Source organism: Dreissena polymorpha, chromosome 12, assembly GCF_020536995.1.
Source record: "Dreissena polymorpha isolate Duluth1 chromosome 12, UMN_Dpol_1.0, whole genome shotgun sequence".
NCBI lineage: Eukaryota > Metazoa > Mollusca > Bivalvia > Myida > Dreissenidae > Dreissena > Dreissena polymorpha.
The window spans coordinates 42483040-42503452 of NC_068366.1; the positions used below are offsets into that span (position 1 = coordinate 42483040).

The 20413-nt window shown below is 37.7% G+C and overlaps 1 protein-coding gene across 14 annotated transcripts; it reads right to left on the bottom strand.

The window, feature by feature from the left end:
• Positions 1-1526: 1526 nt before the first annotated feature.
• LOC127853106 (DNA damage-regulated autophagy modulator protein 2-like) lies at positions 1527-18492 on the bottom strand. Of its 14 annotated transcripts, none has more exons than XR_008036465.1 (8): positions 17978-18486; positions 12206-12327; positions 11489-11637; positions 10980-11166; positions 9312-9391; positions 6229-6308; positions 4279-4410; positions 1973-2120 (listed from the first exon to the last, which is right to left on the bottom strand). XR_008036465.1 is itself a non-coding variant. In XM_052387322.1 (8 exons), exons 1-7 carry the CDS (start codon positions 18046-18048, stop codon positions 2691-2693), a joined length of 813 nt encoding a protein of 270 aa, XP_052243282.1. In that variant the 5' UTR covers positions 18049-18491; the 3' UTR covers positions 1973-2120; positions 2679-2690. The 14 variants fall into 14 exon arrangements, 10 of the variants coding, with proteins under 10 accessions (XP_052243275.1, XP_052243276.1, XP_052243278.1 ...); XM_052387322.1 differs by lacking the exon at positions 6229-6308 and adding an exon at positions 2679-2762 and having other exon boundaries at positions 17978-18491; XM_052387321.1 differs by lacking the exon at positions 9312-9391 and adding an exon at positions 2679-2762 and having other exon boundaries at positions 17978-18490.
• Between the last annotated feature and the right edge of the window lie 1921 nt (positions 18493-20413).

Below are 20413 nucleotides of genomic sequence, written 5' to 3' on the forward strand. Positions count from 1 at the left end.
AATTCAATTTTCAAAATTAATCGCAAGTTTGAAATGAACACACGCCATCCAAATTTATAAAGAGTGTGTCATAACGCACGGGTCGAGCTTTGTGTGCACTTTTTATCATCCTATTTATTTCATATAGATAACTTAAACAAAATAACAACAACATTGCCCTTTTTGGACGTACTGAAAGCATAGAAAGTATGATGAAAATGGTAATGAGAACTGAATATAAAGATAATCTGCAATCACAATCATATTAAACGAATATTGTTGGAATATCGAATACCTATCTCACTACGAATATAATTTCATGATGAAAATTCCCTGTACACAACTTTTGATTTTTGACACCATATACAAATTCAAAATATACAATAAGATCATTGATGAAAAAAAATCAAAAAAAAATCTGCGAGCAATACTTTTTACTCACGAATTAGGTAGTCATCAAGACTGCTCTGTTGACCCGTACATTGTTGTTTATGCATTACTTGTTACCCGAGCAGTTCACACGGTGTCAACAACTCTGACCTAAACATAGGTATATAGAGCACTAATGCGCTTTTTCGGCGTAGCTGTTTTACTCAGCCTTTCATCTTAATGACTTTTACATTACGTCAGCAGACACGCATGAATATTTTCGAATATTTCATAGGCTGATTCGAGATACAACCTACGAACGTTGGCTACATCACCGTGTCTGTGCTCAGTGCAAAGGATGTAGCACTGTTCAGTGTAAGGAATTCCAGACTACATGTACTCTATGTTCAAACGACACAAATTGTGGCCCAGTTACAATTACGCTTTAAAACCCATCTCGCAGAATTTCAGTTTTGCTTTCAAGATGAGAAAACAATCATTACCAAAATAGTAAAGTGTCACGATAAGAGGAAAATCGTTTAATTATCCAGCCCTAATGTTTGCCGTACTTGGTCAGCACGTCTGGAAATCGTTCGTGAAAGCCTGGATAGGCTGTCCTTATTTACTATTGTTTGCTATTTTGAATACAATTTTGTATCGAAAAGCATTGTGCTAAAATGTGACATTTACAATTCGCAATAAGATTTTTATGACCCTCATCATGCGAAAATGGGTCTTATTCCATATGCGCCCATAATATATAAAGCCCACTCAGCCTGCGCATCTCTCATTCTGGTCAGGAGATACATGATGAGACCATGACATATTGAGTGATTTTATAGCGAACAACATCGTCTCTGACCTGACTGCGCAAATGCACTTGTTGGGTTTAAGAAACGTAGTCCGAGACGCATACGACACATTTTCGCATGACGCGGCTATGAAAGCGTGATTTAAATATGTCGAAAGTAAACTGCGTTTAAATCAAATATTACCATACGATATATTTCGATGGTGTAGAAATATACTCATAATAAGGCATGTGAGGACACATATGATGTGCTATCCCGTAGTATATTTTTTATCTTCTTACACTGATGTGTGGTTTGACAATGCTTACACACATTTCATGCGGTGAATATGCAACTTACAAGTGAAAAAAAAAACACACACAATAGTTAAACTTTTGTTTTCGTTTTATTTATTTATTAATTTATAAAAGTTAATTGCAAACTTTATTTCAAAGTCAGCGTTTACGCCGACTACATTTTTAAAAGATATTTCTTGTTATATTTAGTTGTTTTCGGTTTTAGCGATTATAAAGCTTGTTTGAGGTTGTCTATAGTATGCCTGTAGTAATTGGTGAACTAATGTCCAACGTTTTATAAATTGAGAACCGTGAATATAAACAAGCTTAACCTTTGGAAGCGTTGTTAGCACCAGTACATACAAAAGATCGCCGCTATCTGTTGAGAACAAAAGAACGTTTCCCAGAAATTCCTGCTGTAGAAGCATGAACGAGGTTACGAAACAGATCATTCGTGTTATATTTAATTGTGTGTTATATTCGGTTTAAGCGATTATGAAGCATTTTGTCATTGTCTATTGTATCCCTGAAGTTATTGCTGAACACACACAGTTTGCAGAAGTTAAACAAGTGCTGTTTCCACTTCGGGCCTGCTCTCGTTGCCATAGCAGTTCAAGTCTTGTATGGTCCGATAGTTGGGTCCACTTGACTGAGCGAAGCCCCGCCTTTCTTCCCCAGTGGTCTCCTGCAAAGCAGAGGACAACACACACTAGCCTTCTACAGTTACCAATGTGGCGTAAGGTCAACGAAATCTTGATGTTTTGCCAACCAGTGTAGCGCATTCCGAAAACAGCATTCAATGTGGTCAGCTATGTAACTTAATCCTTTCCCATTCAGGTGCTAAGTGCAAATGGCTAAGCGCAAACAGAACAAAACCAGAACTGCCTGCGAGTAACTCGCAGTCTGTTCAGATTTCATGCTGTTTGCTGCTCATCAGTATCCATCTCGGGTTGGAGATGAAGCCTTAACAACTTGAATCTAGATAGAAAGGTTTTCAATTAAATATAACTTTCTACGAGACAACAAACACATCGAAATACGTATCTCAGTGGGAGAGGGTTAAGGAATCAATCACCCACATTAACAACTACATCGTTTCCTGCTGACTTTATTCAGAAAAAGAGCAGTACTCTACGGTTGTAATATGGTTATTTCTCTTAAATTTATATTTTTTTACCAACCGCATGCACCAGGTTAAGCGATAAGCGAGTGCATATGGTTGCCATAGATAAACAATGCTCACTGGAAAGGCAGCCTAAAAGCGTCCACGTCTTGATGTCGAAAATCCTATCCCGTTCATGCCAAAAACCCTTCGATTTGTCCCGTCCTAGTACAAGCAAAATGCATCACAATAATCATCACATTAGCAATACTAATGTTTATCCACATCGCAAAAATAAATTCAATGATACCATGCAAGAAAGCCAGTAATTTGTGTAATTACATTTAAAAGAATTTAATGCCAATATCTGCCGAAGTTTTGAACATTTACCTTTATAAATAAGCTTATGGATATGTTCAGTGTTAAAGCAAGCACCATCCAATGATATTACGTGCAGCAGGAAAAATGTTGAAAATTTGTCAGCATAACATATAATGTCGGCTGATGGTTTTGCTGAATATATGCAAATTAAACATACATCTAGCCCGTGCTCTGTTAAAAAGGGGTTTAATGCATGTGCGTAAAGTGTCTTCCCAGATTAGCCTGTACAGTCCGCACAGGCTTATCATGGACGACGCTTTCCGCTTTTATGGTATTTTTCGTTTAACGATAGTCTCTCCATAGCAAAAATCTTGTTTAAGCGGAAAGTTTCATCCCTGATTAGCCTGTGTGGACTGCACAGGCTAATCTGAGGCGACACTTAACGCACGTGCATTAAACCCCTTTTTCACAGAGCACGGCTCATATGAATTTGTTAACACGCATGCTATGCATTAGAGTATCATCACCAAATACTTCAGTTACTACTGACCCATGGTGTTTGCTATCAGAGTAGTTAATCATGCAAAGCTTTTAAAAAACAAACGAAACCACTTTTGCAGACCTTTAATTATACGTCATGCAGTATAACATAAAACAGCCAAATAATAAAACGTTTTAACAACGTCAATATATGGAAAACAATTAAGGCTTGCATATATGAGCCTTGTTGTTGGAAAAATGGGCTTAATCCTTGAAACTAAAATACCATAAAAGCGGAAAGTGTCGACCCTGACTGCACAGGCTAATCTGGGACGACACTTTTCGCACATGCATTATGCCCAGTTTTCTCAGAATACGACTCATGTATTAAACCACTCACTGTTCATTAATAACAAACGATTTTTTTATCCAATCGTTTAATTTTTTTTGAAAGTTTGTTAAGGTAAACTGATACATGCGTCTGTTGTGGGAGGATGAGCCAGCAATATATGCACCAATGTTTTCAATATCAATGTTGACACCCGATGTTGTCAGTTTTGGCACATATCAGTGAAGGGATTTCATATCAATATTGGCACCAACAATATCAATAGAGGCACCATTGATATCAAAGAAGACAAAAATAATATTCATGTAGACACAGATGAATGGTATCAATTAAGGTTCCAAAGAAATTAATAGGAACGAATAATATCAATGTATGCATCAATTAAACAAAAACATGTATCGCTTTAAGTGCTTAATTTTATAAAATTCATAGGAATGAGTGGTCCGAATAATACAAGCCTTATATGTCATTAATACGCCATGGAAAACTAATCAAGTAGCAAAAATATGAATATCACAGATGTTTTCACATATTTAACATTTATCAACTTAAAGAAGAAATCCCTACAGCAGTGCAAGCATTGTCGCTCACATCATAGTAGACGATTTCCGGTGCTTTGACCCGGAAGTGCTTGAATTCTGTGTAAAATGTGGCGAAGTATGTAACGGAAGTAAAGGCTACAAGCCACTCTGAAATGGTCGCCACTAGGTGCTCCGGGTACCCCTGAAAAATACGGACTTACTACCTTAGCGAAAACGTCGTGCAACGCAACCAGATCACTGAATTAGCCTGCAATTTTATGTTGTATCGTGTTATTTATAATGCATCATGATGCATTCATGAAACAAATAGTAAAATACATAATGAGGCATTCATGAAACAAAATGTTTAATACATAATGAAGCAATCATGAAACAAATAGTATAATACATAATGAGGCATTCATGAAACAAATAGTATAATACATAATTAGGCATTCATGAAACAAATAGTATAATAAATAATGAGACATTTATGAAACACACTGCGAAAATAAAGGACATTCCATGCACAGTCGGTTTAGTTTGTTTCAAGAAACGAACCAAAAACATAAAAGATGACAAGGTCAGGAAACAATGTATTCCATGTGTTAATTATTAACTTATTCCAGTTAACCTAGTTCAATCCCAAGCTATGTCTGCAAGTAAACTTGCACACATTTGAGAGCAATACTTCCGTTCAAACTCAAGTAATTGAGCGGAATACAGTGTTTTCTCTTTTCAGTAACAGTGACGGTGGCCTTGATCATACTGGACCAAAATAGACTCCCATGACCAGACTGCATATGTGTCTTGTTTTGAGAAAACTGGGCTTATTATATATTGGTCAATGTACACATAGCACACTTAAGTTATTGGTTGGAGACTAACTCCTTGCGCCGCCCGTCCAACACACCCGAAAAAATAACCATGATTTCCAATATGGTTGTAGCCCTGGTTAATTCACTTAGAAAGCAGTTTGATTTATCATAGAATACATGTATTTAATCATTTTAAAACGCAATTTCAATTTCAAAACAATCAACGATGCATATTGCGGCGTTTCTTTCGGATAAAAGGATGAAACAAGCAAAAATGGAACACGTGTAAACATGAGGCCCCATAAATTAACTTTGGACAAAGTACATGCAAATGCTTATCTACTTACTGACTGACCGTCTCATAAAAAGAAAATATTGACAAGCTATTTTTTTACGTGTCTGTTGCTAAACTATAATCAATTATGTGTCAATAAATTGATCATATGGGCATGAAATGGAGCACAGCTATCTTAAATGGGATATTTGTTGGTATATATCTACCGGGTACTCGGATGTCCATTTACTAACAGGAACCCCGTCTTCCGGCCCTTTTTCCTGTGCTTTGCTCGTCATTACGGCCACTGTTCAAGTTAAGGTCATTTCGAGATTGCTGTTCTGATGCAGTATAAAAAGCTCAGAGAGTCGAACCATTGTTTACAAATGCAACAGTTGAACCTCAGCCCACGAATTGCATATAAGTTCTAATAGCGGCTATAAGTCAGCCCACGAATTGCATATAAGTTCTAATGGCGGCTATATAAGTTCTAATGGCGGCTATAAGCAGATTCGGGGTGTTATGGTTTTGGACAAAAACTACGTTGAGTTCAACTTAATAACTTTTTGGAAAATGTGTGTTACATTATTTGTGTTGCAGAATTGTATTCTAACGTACTGTTCACTATACATCTACCGTAATACAAAAACATTTATAACACAACACACACACACAATATGTTCTTAAGCAATAATAAACTAGGAAAGGGCACACTTAACCAGTGCATATTTATTTTCATGTTATGCAAAAAGAGAGCGTCGAATAGATGTTTAAAAAAAATCCCTCGTAGATATTCTCCATAAATATATACTCATACTGAAGAAATATTTTGATAATAAAAACGTAAGTACAATATACTATAATGCTACTTAATGCATATCCGTCAATATAGTTTTTGTCCTGCATAGTTACCATGCAGCTGACTTACATAGTTATCCGGCTTCCAATTCCGTTTTGAAATGCCTGCCCCGGGCCCGAGACTTTTAGATACAAGCGACATGGTGCCAACTAGGAAGTTAAGGACAAGTACAGTAAGCGATATCGTGGATATAAAAAGGTGCGCACGTGCGAACGCTTGCATACTGTACATGCAGTAAAGTAATTGTTATCATGACGAAGATTTACATGTGTCTTGTTCTGTGGAAATTGTGCAAAATGCATGTGCGTTAAGTGTCGTCCCAGATTAGCCTGTGCAGTCCGTACAGGCTTATCAGGGGCGACACTTTCCACTTTAATGGTATTTTTCGTTTTAAGGAAGTCCCTTTTAACCGAAAACCTAGTTTAAGCGGAAAGTGTCGTCCCTGATTAGCCTGTGTGGACTGCACAGGCTAATCTGGGACGACACTTTACGCAAATGCATTATGCCCAGTTTTCTCAGAACGAGACACAAATATACATGCACATGACAATCAAATATGTTATCGACATCTCTTCCAGAAAAGTGTTTCGTTTATTTTGACAAGCTTTACAATTGGATTTAAAATTTGAAGCTTCCTACGGCTGTAACCTTTCCGTGAAATACATAATATATCTTGGATACAGTCCTTTGTCGAGGGTTAAAATTTCACATTTAAAAAACAAAAGGTAAATCGGTTAATGTTTTTGAGAATATAATTTGCAATGCCATTTCTATAAAGCACGTTTTGTTTAATCAGTTATCTAATCTAGCCCCACCATATTTACTATTGCACTGGCAATATAACGCACATAGAGCTTGTACAATTACATGTTTAAGCCTGAAAATACCATACATTGAAAATATACTTAATCTAAAGCCTGGACACATCAGAGAATTCCATTTAATGGTGAATCGTGTACGTTTGTGAATTATGTTGAACTGAGCTGTTCAAGCATTACCAAAAATATTATAATATATAGTACACAATACCAAAACAATTATACAAAATTGAATAATAATGTAAATTATTTAAACTGGTTCACACATACATGTACTAATGCAACGTATTAAAAGAGCAAAACTAGAATGACACGCAGCATTCAAATCAGTGAATACAATCACAAAACTGGAAATAATAATTATTCATGAATTATTCAAGTTAAATGGCAAACGCAGCGTCTGTATTATACACTATAGCTTTACTATTCCAGCACTTAACACATTGATTGAGAATTTAAGCTTAAATATATCGTGTTTTATGTTTTTACGTATTTTGATTTGAAGTTGTTTTAACATATGTAAACAATACGTTATCTAGGTCACAACAAATTGATATGGGGTTTGTCGGAGCTCCCGTACCTTAAAATAGTTAAATCGCGGGATTCATTTTCAGCCCCGAATCCGAGTTTCTTTTCAATAATAGTTTTTGTCCATTCAGTTAAGCATACATATTTTATGATATATTTTAGGTTTCATTCGACACAATATTGCAGCGCAAAGCAACCTGGTCTTTTACAAAACGAAAATTTGATTTACCACCATAAGTGTTCTAAAACTTTGCTCATCGTCTACTGATTCTGTCATGAAATGTCAAACCAATGGTTTCAAAGAATAAAGTAAAATGTATTTAAAACAAGGCTATTGTCAAGCAATATGGTCCCCTACCGGCTCCACCATTGTCAGAAATTCCACCATTTTCAGACAATTTTTGTTGTTGGTTGCCATAGCAACCACAATTTTTGATGTTGGAACACAAAGAAATGACGAACATAATGTCCATATTGCCATTTATCCATGTTGCAAGTTTCATGAAAAAATATTATGAACTTTTAAAGTTATCGCAGGATCCAAAAAAAACAACATTTTCAGCAGTATTTCTAGTCTATTTGCAGAATTTTTAACGTAGGATCAAAATGAAATGACGTGCATAATGTCCATATTGCCATTTATCCATGTTTCAAGTTCCATTAACAAATGTTAAGAACTTTTAAAGTTATCGCAGGATCCAGAAATGTGTGACAGACAGACAGACTGACAGACAGACAGACAGACAGACAGACAGACAGACAGACAGACAGACAGACAGACAGACAGACAGACAGACAGACAGACAGACAGACAGACAGACAGACAGACAGACAGACAGACAGATAGACAGACAGACAGACAGACAGACAGACAGACAGACTCACAGACTCACAGACTCACAGACAGACACACAGAGCGTAAACCATAAGTCCCCTTCGGTGAAACCGGTAGGGGACAATAATCTATTGGCGTTATTGAGCAAATACAAACTCAACGAAGTGCATACAAACGACTAAGTAAAAAATTATAATGCCGCTAAAATCTACTGACATTTCTTGCTATGGCTGGTCACCTAACAGTCTTGAAGATAGACCTCCGGTTATTAAAGCTGGCAGAATAAGAGAACTGGTTGCAGGACTATACTATTCTCTTATTCTATAATCTATGAGTGAAAACTGAAACAAATATTAACACAACTCAAACGTTCTTTATACGAATCATTAACAAAAGCCAAGAACAGGCTGGATGGGTTTTAGGACGAAACCAAGTGCAATTTATATTATAAAGCTTTGAACGCGTTTGGCAGTAATGTTTCCATATTTTAATACTAACACGATCTGTTTATTTTGCTAATTGTATCGAATACGGGCTTAATACTTGTTTATTTTGTTTTATTTTATTTTATTGCGCTCTGTAGTTCTTATTTTCCAGACCGCTTCGAACAACATATCGATTTGTTGAGCCTTAGCATATAACTTAGAATTCAATATTTTAATAAAGAACTGGTACTCGATTAATTATCGTATATCTGTAGATAAACAACAGTCATAGGGGGGATTCATAGTAATAGAACCTCAACTCGCTGCTTGTTTGCCGATTAACAAGTTTACCTCGATTCTAACATAATTTGTTAATTTTATGAATAGCCAAAAATATTTTGAAGTGCTGCGCTCTGAATCGGTACTTCTTTTCGTGTTTATTATTAGAGGACTTCAACGAAGATAATTTTGCAAAATATGCTACAATCAACAATTATGTTACATTAGAATGGCTAAAATGTGTTTTCGACGCGTTACAAAACTTACGGGGTGGTGTGCGGTCCACTTAAGCCTATTAACGCCTGGGCCAGGCCCCAGTGTCTTCGATATAGGGCTCAGTGTAGCAGCTGGCGAGTTAAGATTAGTACAGACAACACTGGAGTATTCGCACAGTATGCACACATATATCTCCCGGACAAGGTAAAATATGCAATATTGATATATATTTTTGACGTCAACAAATAGTCAACGACATGTAAAATGTTTACTGTTGCCCCAAGCCAGTCATTGGTTTCGCTCACACTAGATCTTATTGCCTATGGATGATAATGTAATATTCTAGCATAATAAAACATGATCAAACTGACACGACCAGAAACAAGTATGGCACTAAATACATTTAAAGTTGGAAGATCGTTCATCCCAATAAATATTCACCTTTCATAAAAATATCATTAATGCAATCCATAATATCATAATTATGTAATCATAATTATCTTCAAACGGAAGGCAGATGTACATAAGAAAAAATATTTAAAAAATCAAGGGCAATTCTCTAACGTTTTGTCACAAAAATTAAACAGTAAAAGAACACTATTAATCGAAGAGCAAACTACGCCACAGGTGACATAGACTCATATCGAAAATACCTGCTTCTTAACGAATAATCATATTTTGCAATTGAAAAAAAAACTTGAGAAACGCGAAGCGATTTAATAATCTGAAATGATTCTGAAATTTTCGTTAAATTTAATTACTCGATGTGGATAACGAATATTAGGTATAAGATGGCAGAGTGGTTTCTGCGTCACTGGTTCCACTCCTGCTGATGACAAACTTTTCGTTTGATTCATCATCTTAATTAATTTCCGTTATTATATTGAGGCTCTATAGTTCCGTTGATCAAATATAACAATTAATGGCATTTACTGACACACTTTAAATATACCTCTTTCTGTGAACAAGTCCCTTTAACAGTAAGATGTTAAATATGTACACAATGCTGGGAACTGGCATATTGTATATGAGGGTGCAAACGCGGTTGTTAGATTTAGAATCAAATACTAAGTGTGATGTAGGTTACTCTATACAGCTTTTATGGGAACACGCTATAGAGTCTAAGAAGTAAATTATTGGTGCTAACCACACAAACAGTGGTTAGCGTGTAGCTATGATATTAATTAGCAAAAACATCATTTTAAATAAAAAAATAATCAAATAATAACGAAAAATTAAATTCACTTTCAAATATAACAAGCTATTCAACTTAAAATGACCCGAAAACAGGGTGCATCGCTTTGAACAACCATAACTGCATCATTTGTGCAGCGGTTTCCATGAACTCGGTCTTATTCAACGCAGAAATGAATTCCCTTTCTATAAATATACACATATCTTGCAATATGATTCAAATCCTGGGTCAAATTTTAATAAATTACACGATACACAACTCGCGTGACCTACTCGTCGTCGATATGACCCGATCCAAGACTGAAATCTTCACGGAGTAAAGGGCATTTTCCTTGGAAAGTTTACGGACCTCGGTACCATAATTGATTTTGATTTTTCGTTATAATTCGATTACTTTTCATTAAAATGATGTTTTAACTTATTCATATCATAACCACACGCTAACCACATGTGCACACAAACATAAACAGGGTATACAGTACTTAAAGGAACGACCGGCTGACTCTTTACAAGCGAAAAGGATACCCAGCACCAAAAATATAAAGTCTATGACGTTCAGGAGCACCCGGAACTTGCGAATGTTGGGTGTGTTTCCGGGTATGTCTGTGTCTCGCACCTTGTACGAGATCACTGTCTGGAGCACGAAATATACGAACCCAACTACGAACCCCATAAATGCTCCTAAAAGGTGCACACCGATCACGTTGGTTTCCTGGAATACAAACATAGTTTAATCAGTGTTCTTTCTAAATGATACTTAAATGACTAACAGTATATAAACTATTGTTCTGATATTGGTATGCGTATTGACTAAACGCATGATCGCAACGACTATTTCCGTGATCTCTGATGGTTATGTAAGAGATAGGCTCAGTGGTAATGATAACGGTGAAAACTCACTTAAAGTACATTTTACCAATCTTCAGCACCACAACCAACAACAGCTTCATCACCGCCATTAATCATCTTACTTTTGTAAAACACTTCATGCGGTTTAAAACACCATCTGTAAGGCTCGCACATAAAACAGGTACCTGGAAGTTTCCCACAATGCTGACACCCAGCACGGTGAGCAGGCCGATGATGTAAGCGGCAGTGTTGAGACGTAAGAGGCCCATCCGACCTGGGACGGACCGGAAGTGGTAGAGGATGTGACTGTACCGGATGTAGATAATAAAGCCACCTGAATATTAGGCAAGTAAGTATGATTTAAGACGGTTACATGTTTAAAATCACAAACTTGTGTTACAAAAGCTGTGTTTGTGTTCGATGCTACTGATGATACGTGGGGCTTGAAAAACCATAACAAAAGACCGTAGAAAAAAAGAATCGCAATGTCGCATGATGACAAATACATGAAACGTTGAACTGAAACCTAATACTTAACCCATTTATGCCTAGTGGACTCTCCCATCCTTCTAAATTGGATCAATTTATTCCCAAAATTAGGGATGTCTAGTATATTTTTTTCTATATTTAGAATATTTCTTACAGAAAATGCTTTACGCTAGGAATAAATGGGTTAAATGGATTTATGCATCTCAGGTAATGGCAATTCACAGCAGATGATCGTATTATAATATAACTAGGTGGGTCGAATCTTGCGACGGGCATTTGGGTTTACTCTAAGACTTTGTACACCAGAATGATGAGAGTCAAGAATACACATATCAGATAAACACAAAAACTGAGCAATTGGCAACGAACATGCAACATGAAATGCTATATTTAACATCGTGTTGCTTGGTTACCTATGACAGCGCCGATGTTGAGCAGCTGACCGAACACGCAGCTGTCCGGGGGGATGGTTCCCGTGTCACTGATGTACGGGAAGCCGGGCTCTACGTGCTTGTAAGCAACCGCCATCGAATACCTGCATAGAAACACAAATGGGTTTGTAAAATTCATATGGCTTGATGATGGAATTGCATTAACACCGCTTTCAGCCGTACTTAAGTTTAGTAACAAGAAACAAGAAATTAAAAAGAAGAAATTCTGCGTATATTCTCACTTTGAAAAAAAAGGTAGAACATTAATAAAATTAAATCAAAGGTTTAAGTGTTAATTTTTTTACAGAATAGTCGCATATCAACAGCCTGATATGTTTGTTATAAAGTTCACGTATATTTAAGTACATAATACAGTTCGTAGATATGAAATGTACTCCGTGAGATCACCTCATATGTGTACTCACATGACTTAATATGAATTGATTTATTCGTCATCGAAACATGATGTTGATACTTGATTAAGACTCAGTTTTCTTTTAACACATTTAAAAACACGGTTACATCCGATCATGCGAAAATTGGTCTTATGTCATATGATAAATGCGAAGCTCAAGCCCAGCCTCTGGTCATGGGCCACGCTTTCCTTTATTAAACACAAGGATTCGTGGCATCTCCCGAGTATCCTCCTCAGCATATCCTGATAAGACTGTGCGGCTGGAGCAAGCTGGCAGGATATCGCATAAGAACTATTTTCGAATGACGTGCGTCTTTAAAAAATCTCATTGCGTCTTGTAAATGGAACATTAAACCACGATAATTTCCGTTTGACCATTGAAGTCACACTGTGTATTTTTAGCAAACTGAATTGTGTTTCCCATCGATATTATTTATACGCGACTGCTAAGTGAGTTGCGGGTCGACAGTTAATCGGAGCAGTTATTATTTTCTTTCTCAAACACCACGTTATTCTTATTGCTGATGCGGAATTGTTTAAATTTATCAGCATTCGTTATCACAATGCATTTAGTTTCGGTAAAAATATGGACAAACTTGTAAAGGCAAACCAGTTAAGCTCCAGTCCCATTTAAGCACGGATAGATACGGTAGTCCCAGATCGCAAGGATCCAACGAATTAAGATCAGGAAGATCCGTGGACTTTTGGGATTTTTAAGCGTCGACATTCTTTCAAATACAATCCCTCCAGGTGCCAAATCACGGCATAAACACGGACCATCCCGTGCAAAAATGGTCAAACCCGACACAGGAAAAACACGGACCAACGCGAAAGAGATACGGACTAAACTCGATCTCCCCCGGGCCGACATTAACTTGTATAAAAGCAAACAGATTTTCGGTGATCCCATCATGTATCTTATAGGATACATTGTATTTTGTGCACATAGCTAAAACGTCAAAACGAAAACGACAATGATACGAACTGTCAAAGTGAGCCTTGCAGTTCCCAAATGATCGTCACTAAGCACCATCCGTTACCAATGAAGAACTGCAGCAACACGACGAAACAATGCCAATTTTCAGGCCAAAATCGCCATGAAGATCTACAAGTATCAACTTCACCCACAAGTTTCAACTTCACCCACAGAAACTGTCGCTTTAGAGAAATAGAAGACGTCCCTAGTTCTTTCACAGGAACAGTACGGTCGATTTGCTCAAGAAGAATCATGTGTAGTTCACACAGTGCATGGCGGTTGAGTGTGCAGAGAGCTCCGAGATACCATCTATGAGCATGTTGTCGTTTCGCCATTGTCTTGGTATGATGGTGTGATTGTTTTCCTCATTGTCAGCTACACGTACATTCTAATGTCATTTGCGCAGTCTCAAAGGGTTGTGTACGCAGATGCAAGACAACACAATGGACGTCACTGTCTCTGGAGACTGCAACATTGTAGTAAGCAGACATCGACAGCAATGAGCAAGAATACCGAACGCGTTTGTTGAAATTAGCCACCCCCTATAACATTCGTACTTGAAGACTCTTGTCAGTGGTTTCCGTTAGCTCACTGTTGTTGTGTATAAACTGCTGATCCATTTCTGCCTACTTTCGCCGAAATAAACTTGTAGTTGGCGTCGACCAAGGCCATGGGGATTATGCAATCTTAACCATTGTACTTATTTTACAATAGCCAAACGGCGAGACTTTACGGCGCTGTGCTTCCCGTGGAAGGCACCCTCGCTGTTGTGAAGCTACAACGGGTTTTCAAACTGATTGACGATGCAAGTCCACTCATCCGGCTTTTAAGGACGGGGAACTAGATTCTCAGTAAATGCTGAAAGTATTGTATCACAGACCTGACGAATGATATTGGAAAAAGTGTTGTGTGCGACCCGGAAACCATTCATCCGAGAGTAGTAGCTTTCCCTTGAAGCTATGTAACTCAATGCTACTGTCAACTCAATGCCAGCGTCAGTGTCTTCTGTATTTGGACTTTTTAGACTTCACTCAAGTTTGTGCTTGTTGGTACGGGTTGGTCCGTGTCGATGCCTTGGTTTAACAGGGTTGATGGTTTTTCAAAGAACATCGACGCTAAAGCCCAAGTCCCATATAGATACCGAAAAAGCACGGATCGGATCCGGCACGATTCGGAATGTGAACCGTGTAGCCGCCGTGTAGCTCCATGTCGACCCATGTAGTTCATTGAACGTCCGGGAATGTCCTTGGGGCTCCGGCTAACATGACCGATTTTGGAGGTAACCAATGTCGTCCTGATCCGTGACGATCCGGGACGATGTCAGCACCTGGGGTGATCCGGAATGGTCCGTGTAACTGCCCTATTGGGACGGGGACAGCCATATTTGTGCCTTGGTTGTCTTTGACATTCCGGGAACACATTTTAGTGAAACACATTGTAGTTATATGTTATTAATCATACAGTATAAAGAAAAGGTAGTGTTTTGAATGGTGATAGTTTATCGTTCAAGGCGTAGGAATTTTATCCGGTCAGCCGAGCACAATATTTTTTCCTTATCCAAGACACCAACCATCTATTCTGTTTATCCTTATGTTTTAATCTTGTGATTATATCCTTTATTTCAAGTGTTTCTCGTCATTGATAAAAACAATGAAGTCGATTAAACTCAATAGCAACCGCCAATAGTTAGTTCCGGCATGTGATATAGACAATACACAAATCACGTATCAACTAACCGTATATCACTTAGTTTATCACGCATCCTTTATCTTTCAATAAATATGGTAAAAAACAGCATAATAATAACATCCTGTAATAAAACTGACAAACAAAATAACATAAGTATTTTAAATTTGTATTCAAATTTCTTGCTGATCAGCCATCCCCTCTCGCTTTTTGAGACGACATGATCGCAAAATTCTTTATTAGGAAGTTTAGCCTATTAGCAATTTCGTTGGTTGCAGATCTTTTATTCTTGTCTAACAGTCCTGGCGCTCTCATACCAGATCTTCAACATAGTCCCGGACTCCAGATTAAGCTCTGCTTTGTTTTAAATCCAAAGCTCTGTTTTATTTGCCGTGTGTTAGCATTTCTTCTTGCGTTTCGTGTACAACATAGTTTTCTCCTTGAGCAAAGCGGCCAACTACCGACCCCATTTTCCTCTTAAAGGACGAGATGAATTACTTTTTCATTTTAGTGTTGTTTCCGTGGGTGGTGCTAATGCATGTAGATGTACTTGTGAAGTTGATGACGATCTAGATCTGGACCTTGAGCTTGTTTCTTCTTGTTTGTGCTGTTCTTCATCGGTAGCAGATGGTGCTCGTATTGAGCGTTAGGTAACTGGAATGCAAACTTTTACAGTACATTTAATTTTGTTTGCATTTCGACGTTTTAACTGTGTACTGAAAATACGACGTTTCCCGTTTTAGATCCGATTGCATAATGATGGAATCACTTTGTGCGTGTGTTTGTGTGCGTGCGTGTGTTTGCGTGTGTGTGTGTATGTGTGCGTGTCAGTTTGTGCATTTTGAAGTTCTATCGCGCCTGAAGCTGCATTATGTGCAGACTTACAGTGTGTCAGATCACTTCTACCTAATTAATTTTCTTCACTCGAGAAAAGCGAATAATATTGAATCATACTTGCAATTTTCAGATATTTGTATTTACTGCAAAATTTCAATATAAGTGTGATCTTGTGCTGTTCAGTGAAGCTGGAGTACCCAGAGGAAATCTCACCTGTCTGGTATGGTGACCAACAACCAAATTTACATGCTGCCAAGACCGGGTATAGAACCCGGGTCGCCTAGGTGAAAAGCGCGTGTACCAACCACTGCGCTTACTGGCCAGCCAAATCGATGAAATTACCGAACATCAACCTGCTTTTATATAAATTATTGTCGGTCCGTGGAAAATCGTGTTTGATCCGTATCGCTGCCGTGGTTATCCGTGTTGTTGCCGTGTACTTTCGGGATGGTCCGTGTAGATGACGTGTCGGTCCGTGTTTGTCCGGGGCTATCCGTATTTCTGCCTTTTTGGTCCGGAACAGTCCGTATGGGCGCCTTGTTGATTGCTGGTGTTGCTGCCGGGACTGACTGTGTTGATATGATTTGGTTCGTGTAGATACCGTGTTGTCACCGGGATGAGGGTCTTTGGAAGACCGTCGATGCTAATTTGTTTTTAAATAAATCCACGGATCGTTCCAGATCATTCCAGATCTTGATCTTGGTACTGCCGTGTTAATCTGTGCTTATATGGGACTGGGGCTTAAGATATAATGTCCCCTTCATTTTGTAGAGAACGTGATTATTTTGAATGCCAATATCAAAATCGTGTTTGATCCGTATCGCTGCCGTGGTTATCCGTGTTGTTGCCGTGTACTTTCGGGATGGTCCGTGTAGATGACGTGTCGGTCCGTGTTTGTCCGGGGCTATCCGTATTTCTGCCTTTTTGGTCCGGAACAATCCGTATGGGCGCCTTGTTGATTGCTGGTGTTGCTGCCGGGACTGACTGTGTTGATATGATTTGGTTCGTGTAGATACCGTGTTGTCACCGGGATGAGGGTCTTTGGAAGACCGTCGATGCTAATTTGTTTTTAAATAAATCCACGGATCGTTCCAGATCATTCCAGATCTTGATCTTGGTACTGCCGTGTTAATCTGTGCTTATATGGGACTGGGGCTTAAGATATAATGTCCCCTTCATTTTGTAGAGAACGTGATTATTTTGAATGCCAATATCAGATGTGTAGAAAGTAAAGTCATCTGAAAAAAGATCAATAGCCGAACGTCGAGAAAGAGATGAATATAGTTAATATATATTAGAGAAAGAGATGAATAAAGTTAATATATATTAGAGAAAGAGATGAATATAGTTAATATATATTAGAGAAAGAGATGAATATAGTTAATATATATTAGAGAAAGAGATGAATATAGTTAATATATATTAGAGAAAGAAGCTGACTAGGGACAGACTGTTGTGTAACCCAGGCTTTATAGTTTTAAATGAGGATTTATTTGAGCCGCGTTCTGTGAAAACTGGGATTAATGCTTGTAAGGTGTCGTCCCAGATTAGACTGCACTGGCTTATCTGGGATGACACTTTACGCTCATGCATTAAACCCCCTTTTCACAGAGTGGTGCTCATTTATATTAACTTCAAGTTTATTAAAATCGTGACTTTTTATCATGACATATACGTAGAAACACTATTAAATATCTCTATTGAATTAACAACGATGGCAGATTATTCGTTTAATATAAGAATTAAACGTTATAATTAAAAAAATAAATAAAATGTGAATATTCTTTATAAATGTTTGATAATAAACACGTTCTGTACTGCATACACGCTACCGACTCACGTGATGATGAACGACAACGGCAGGTAGATGGCCATAATGACCGGAAGCCAATGGTGGTGCGTCTCAAGCATCCTCGACCCTTACCGCCTGAACCCAGCGGCACAATGGCACACTACTTCCGGTATTTTTTCTAACGAAACAACTTCAAATCGCCGGTTTTTGTTTTATATTAAACATAAGATAATAACATTGAACTTTCGATTTTCCATATGCTTTACAGCGTTACACAATAAATAAAAACATTGAGACAAACTTTTGTACGTTTATACTTTTAGTGTCAGTCCCTAATTTGTTTACGTATAATGCACACGCTCTCCTCGATTAAGTTTTAATATTAAGAAAAAATGACAATCCTCTCCGTGTCAACTAATAGATAACATTTCAAGGAAAATCCACTTATTAATGTCCTAATGATACACATCATTTTATATCGCATTATCATAGGTCTACTGCATGACTTGTAATGATTGGCTACTTGCCCACACTTCAAATCGGTCGTTGAGACAATATTGCGACCGTTGTAATATGACATACATTTTGACATGTCAGCTTTATATTCAAAACTCGCCGTTAATCAACCGATAATCAAAATGAGCATTTGTTTTTGCAAATTTAGCTGCGAATTACAATACAGGTTAAATTTTAGATTACCTATATGTCCAAAGGTGATTGTTAGCATAGATATAAGTCGCGATATCTTGATGTTAATGTATGCACACTATTTTTTAAAGATAGCTCATCCATTATAAGACACACATAGGTCAATCGGGTTTTATGCATTTGTATTGCTAACTTGGTCTTCTCTGTCATTAAACAGTACATCGATGCTATGTGCATATAGACACTGGTGTCTGAAAGACGGAGGCATTCGATATATGCTCTAAAACACTATAATAGAACTCTAAAACACTATAGTACAAGACATGTTTGTCAAAACACGAGATTATGTAGATTGAATTATGCTTACATGTGAAATATACAGGCGCACATTTCAGTGATATAATATGTTTTTGGCTCCCGATTTGATGCAATCAATAAACAGGTCTGTCAAACATGCCGGGCTCAACGCTGTGAAATTATTATGTTAACATACTGATACCATCCCTGAGATTGTCTATAATATTGTTACTAAATATTGAGCATGAAATACAATAAATGTTTGAAACCATTAATGCATCCGGTAATAGATCATATTTAATTTCCTTCGTGGTTACTGGAACAAACGCGAGTAGATGTGCTATTTTTTGAAACAAAATACTAGTTATAGCCGAAAATAATAAACATCCTATCATGTAGCAATTTATACAATTTAGAAATTTTTAATATTCTAGGAACAAATCCTTATTAAAATTACACATCTTCTTGGACATACTTACATGGTAAGAGTTTGTTTGGTTCTCATAAACGGACGTCGTTTTCCGCAATCACGCACTCGTGTCTATAGCGTGGGACTGTGGCGACATCACACACTCATGTCTATAGCGTGGGACTGTGGCGACATCACACACTCATTTCTATAGCGAGGGACTGTGGCGACATCACACACTCATTTCTATAGCGAGGGACTGTGGCGACATCACACACTCATTTCTATAGCGAGGGACTGTGGCGACATCACACACTCATTTCTATAGCGAGGGACTGTGGCGACATCACACACTCATTTCTATAGCGAGGGACTGTGGCGACATCACACACTCATTTCTATAGCGAGGGACTGTGGCGACATCACACACTTATTTCTATAGCGAGGGACTGTGGCGATTCAATGCAAGGCGTATTACAAATACATGTATACAGCAATTCGGCGAAGATCCGCTTAATCATATGAGCCGCGAACTGCGCATAATGCATGTGCGTAAAATGTCGTCCCAGATTAGCCTGTGCAGTCCGCACAGGCTAATTAGGGACGACACTTTCCGCTTTTATGGTATTTTTCGTTTGAAGGAAGTCTCGTCTACACGAAAATCCAGTTAAGGCGGAAAGTGTCGTCCCTGATTAGCCTGTGCGGACTGCACAGGCTAATCTGGGATGACACTTTACGCACATGCATTATGCCCAGTTTTCTCAGAACTCGACACATATGATCAAATCACTCATCAATAATATACGTGTATCCGTTATGAATTGTATTAAGGAAATTATTATGTTCAGCACGCAGTGTAAAAAGCGGGAATGAACATGTATAACACATTATCAACTTCTTAAATATACACTCAGTGATAAGTTCGTTTGCGCCAATAGTAGGGAAACATATACAGCTGTATACATACTACTCAAAATTTGCTAAGGATCACTTTTTATAGTATGTGTTATTTGAAGTTCACCCCTAGCTAGATTCAGCCAGCGTCACGCATCAATGAAAAATCAATCCATAAACATAAAATCAAAAACACACATTATAATATCAAAACCTGCATAATAACAATTTTAATT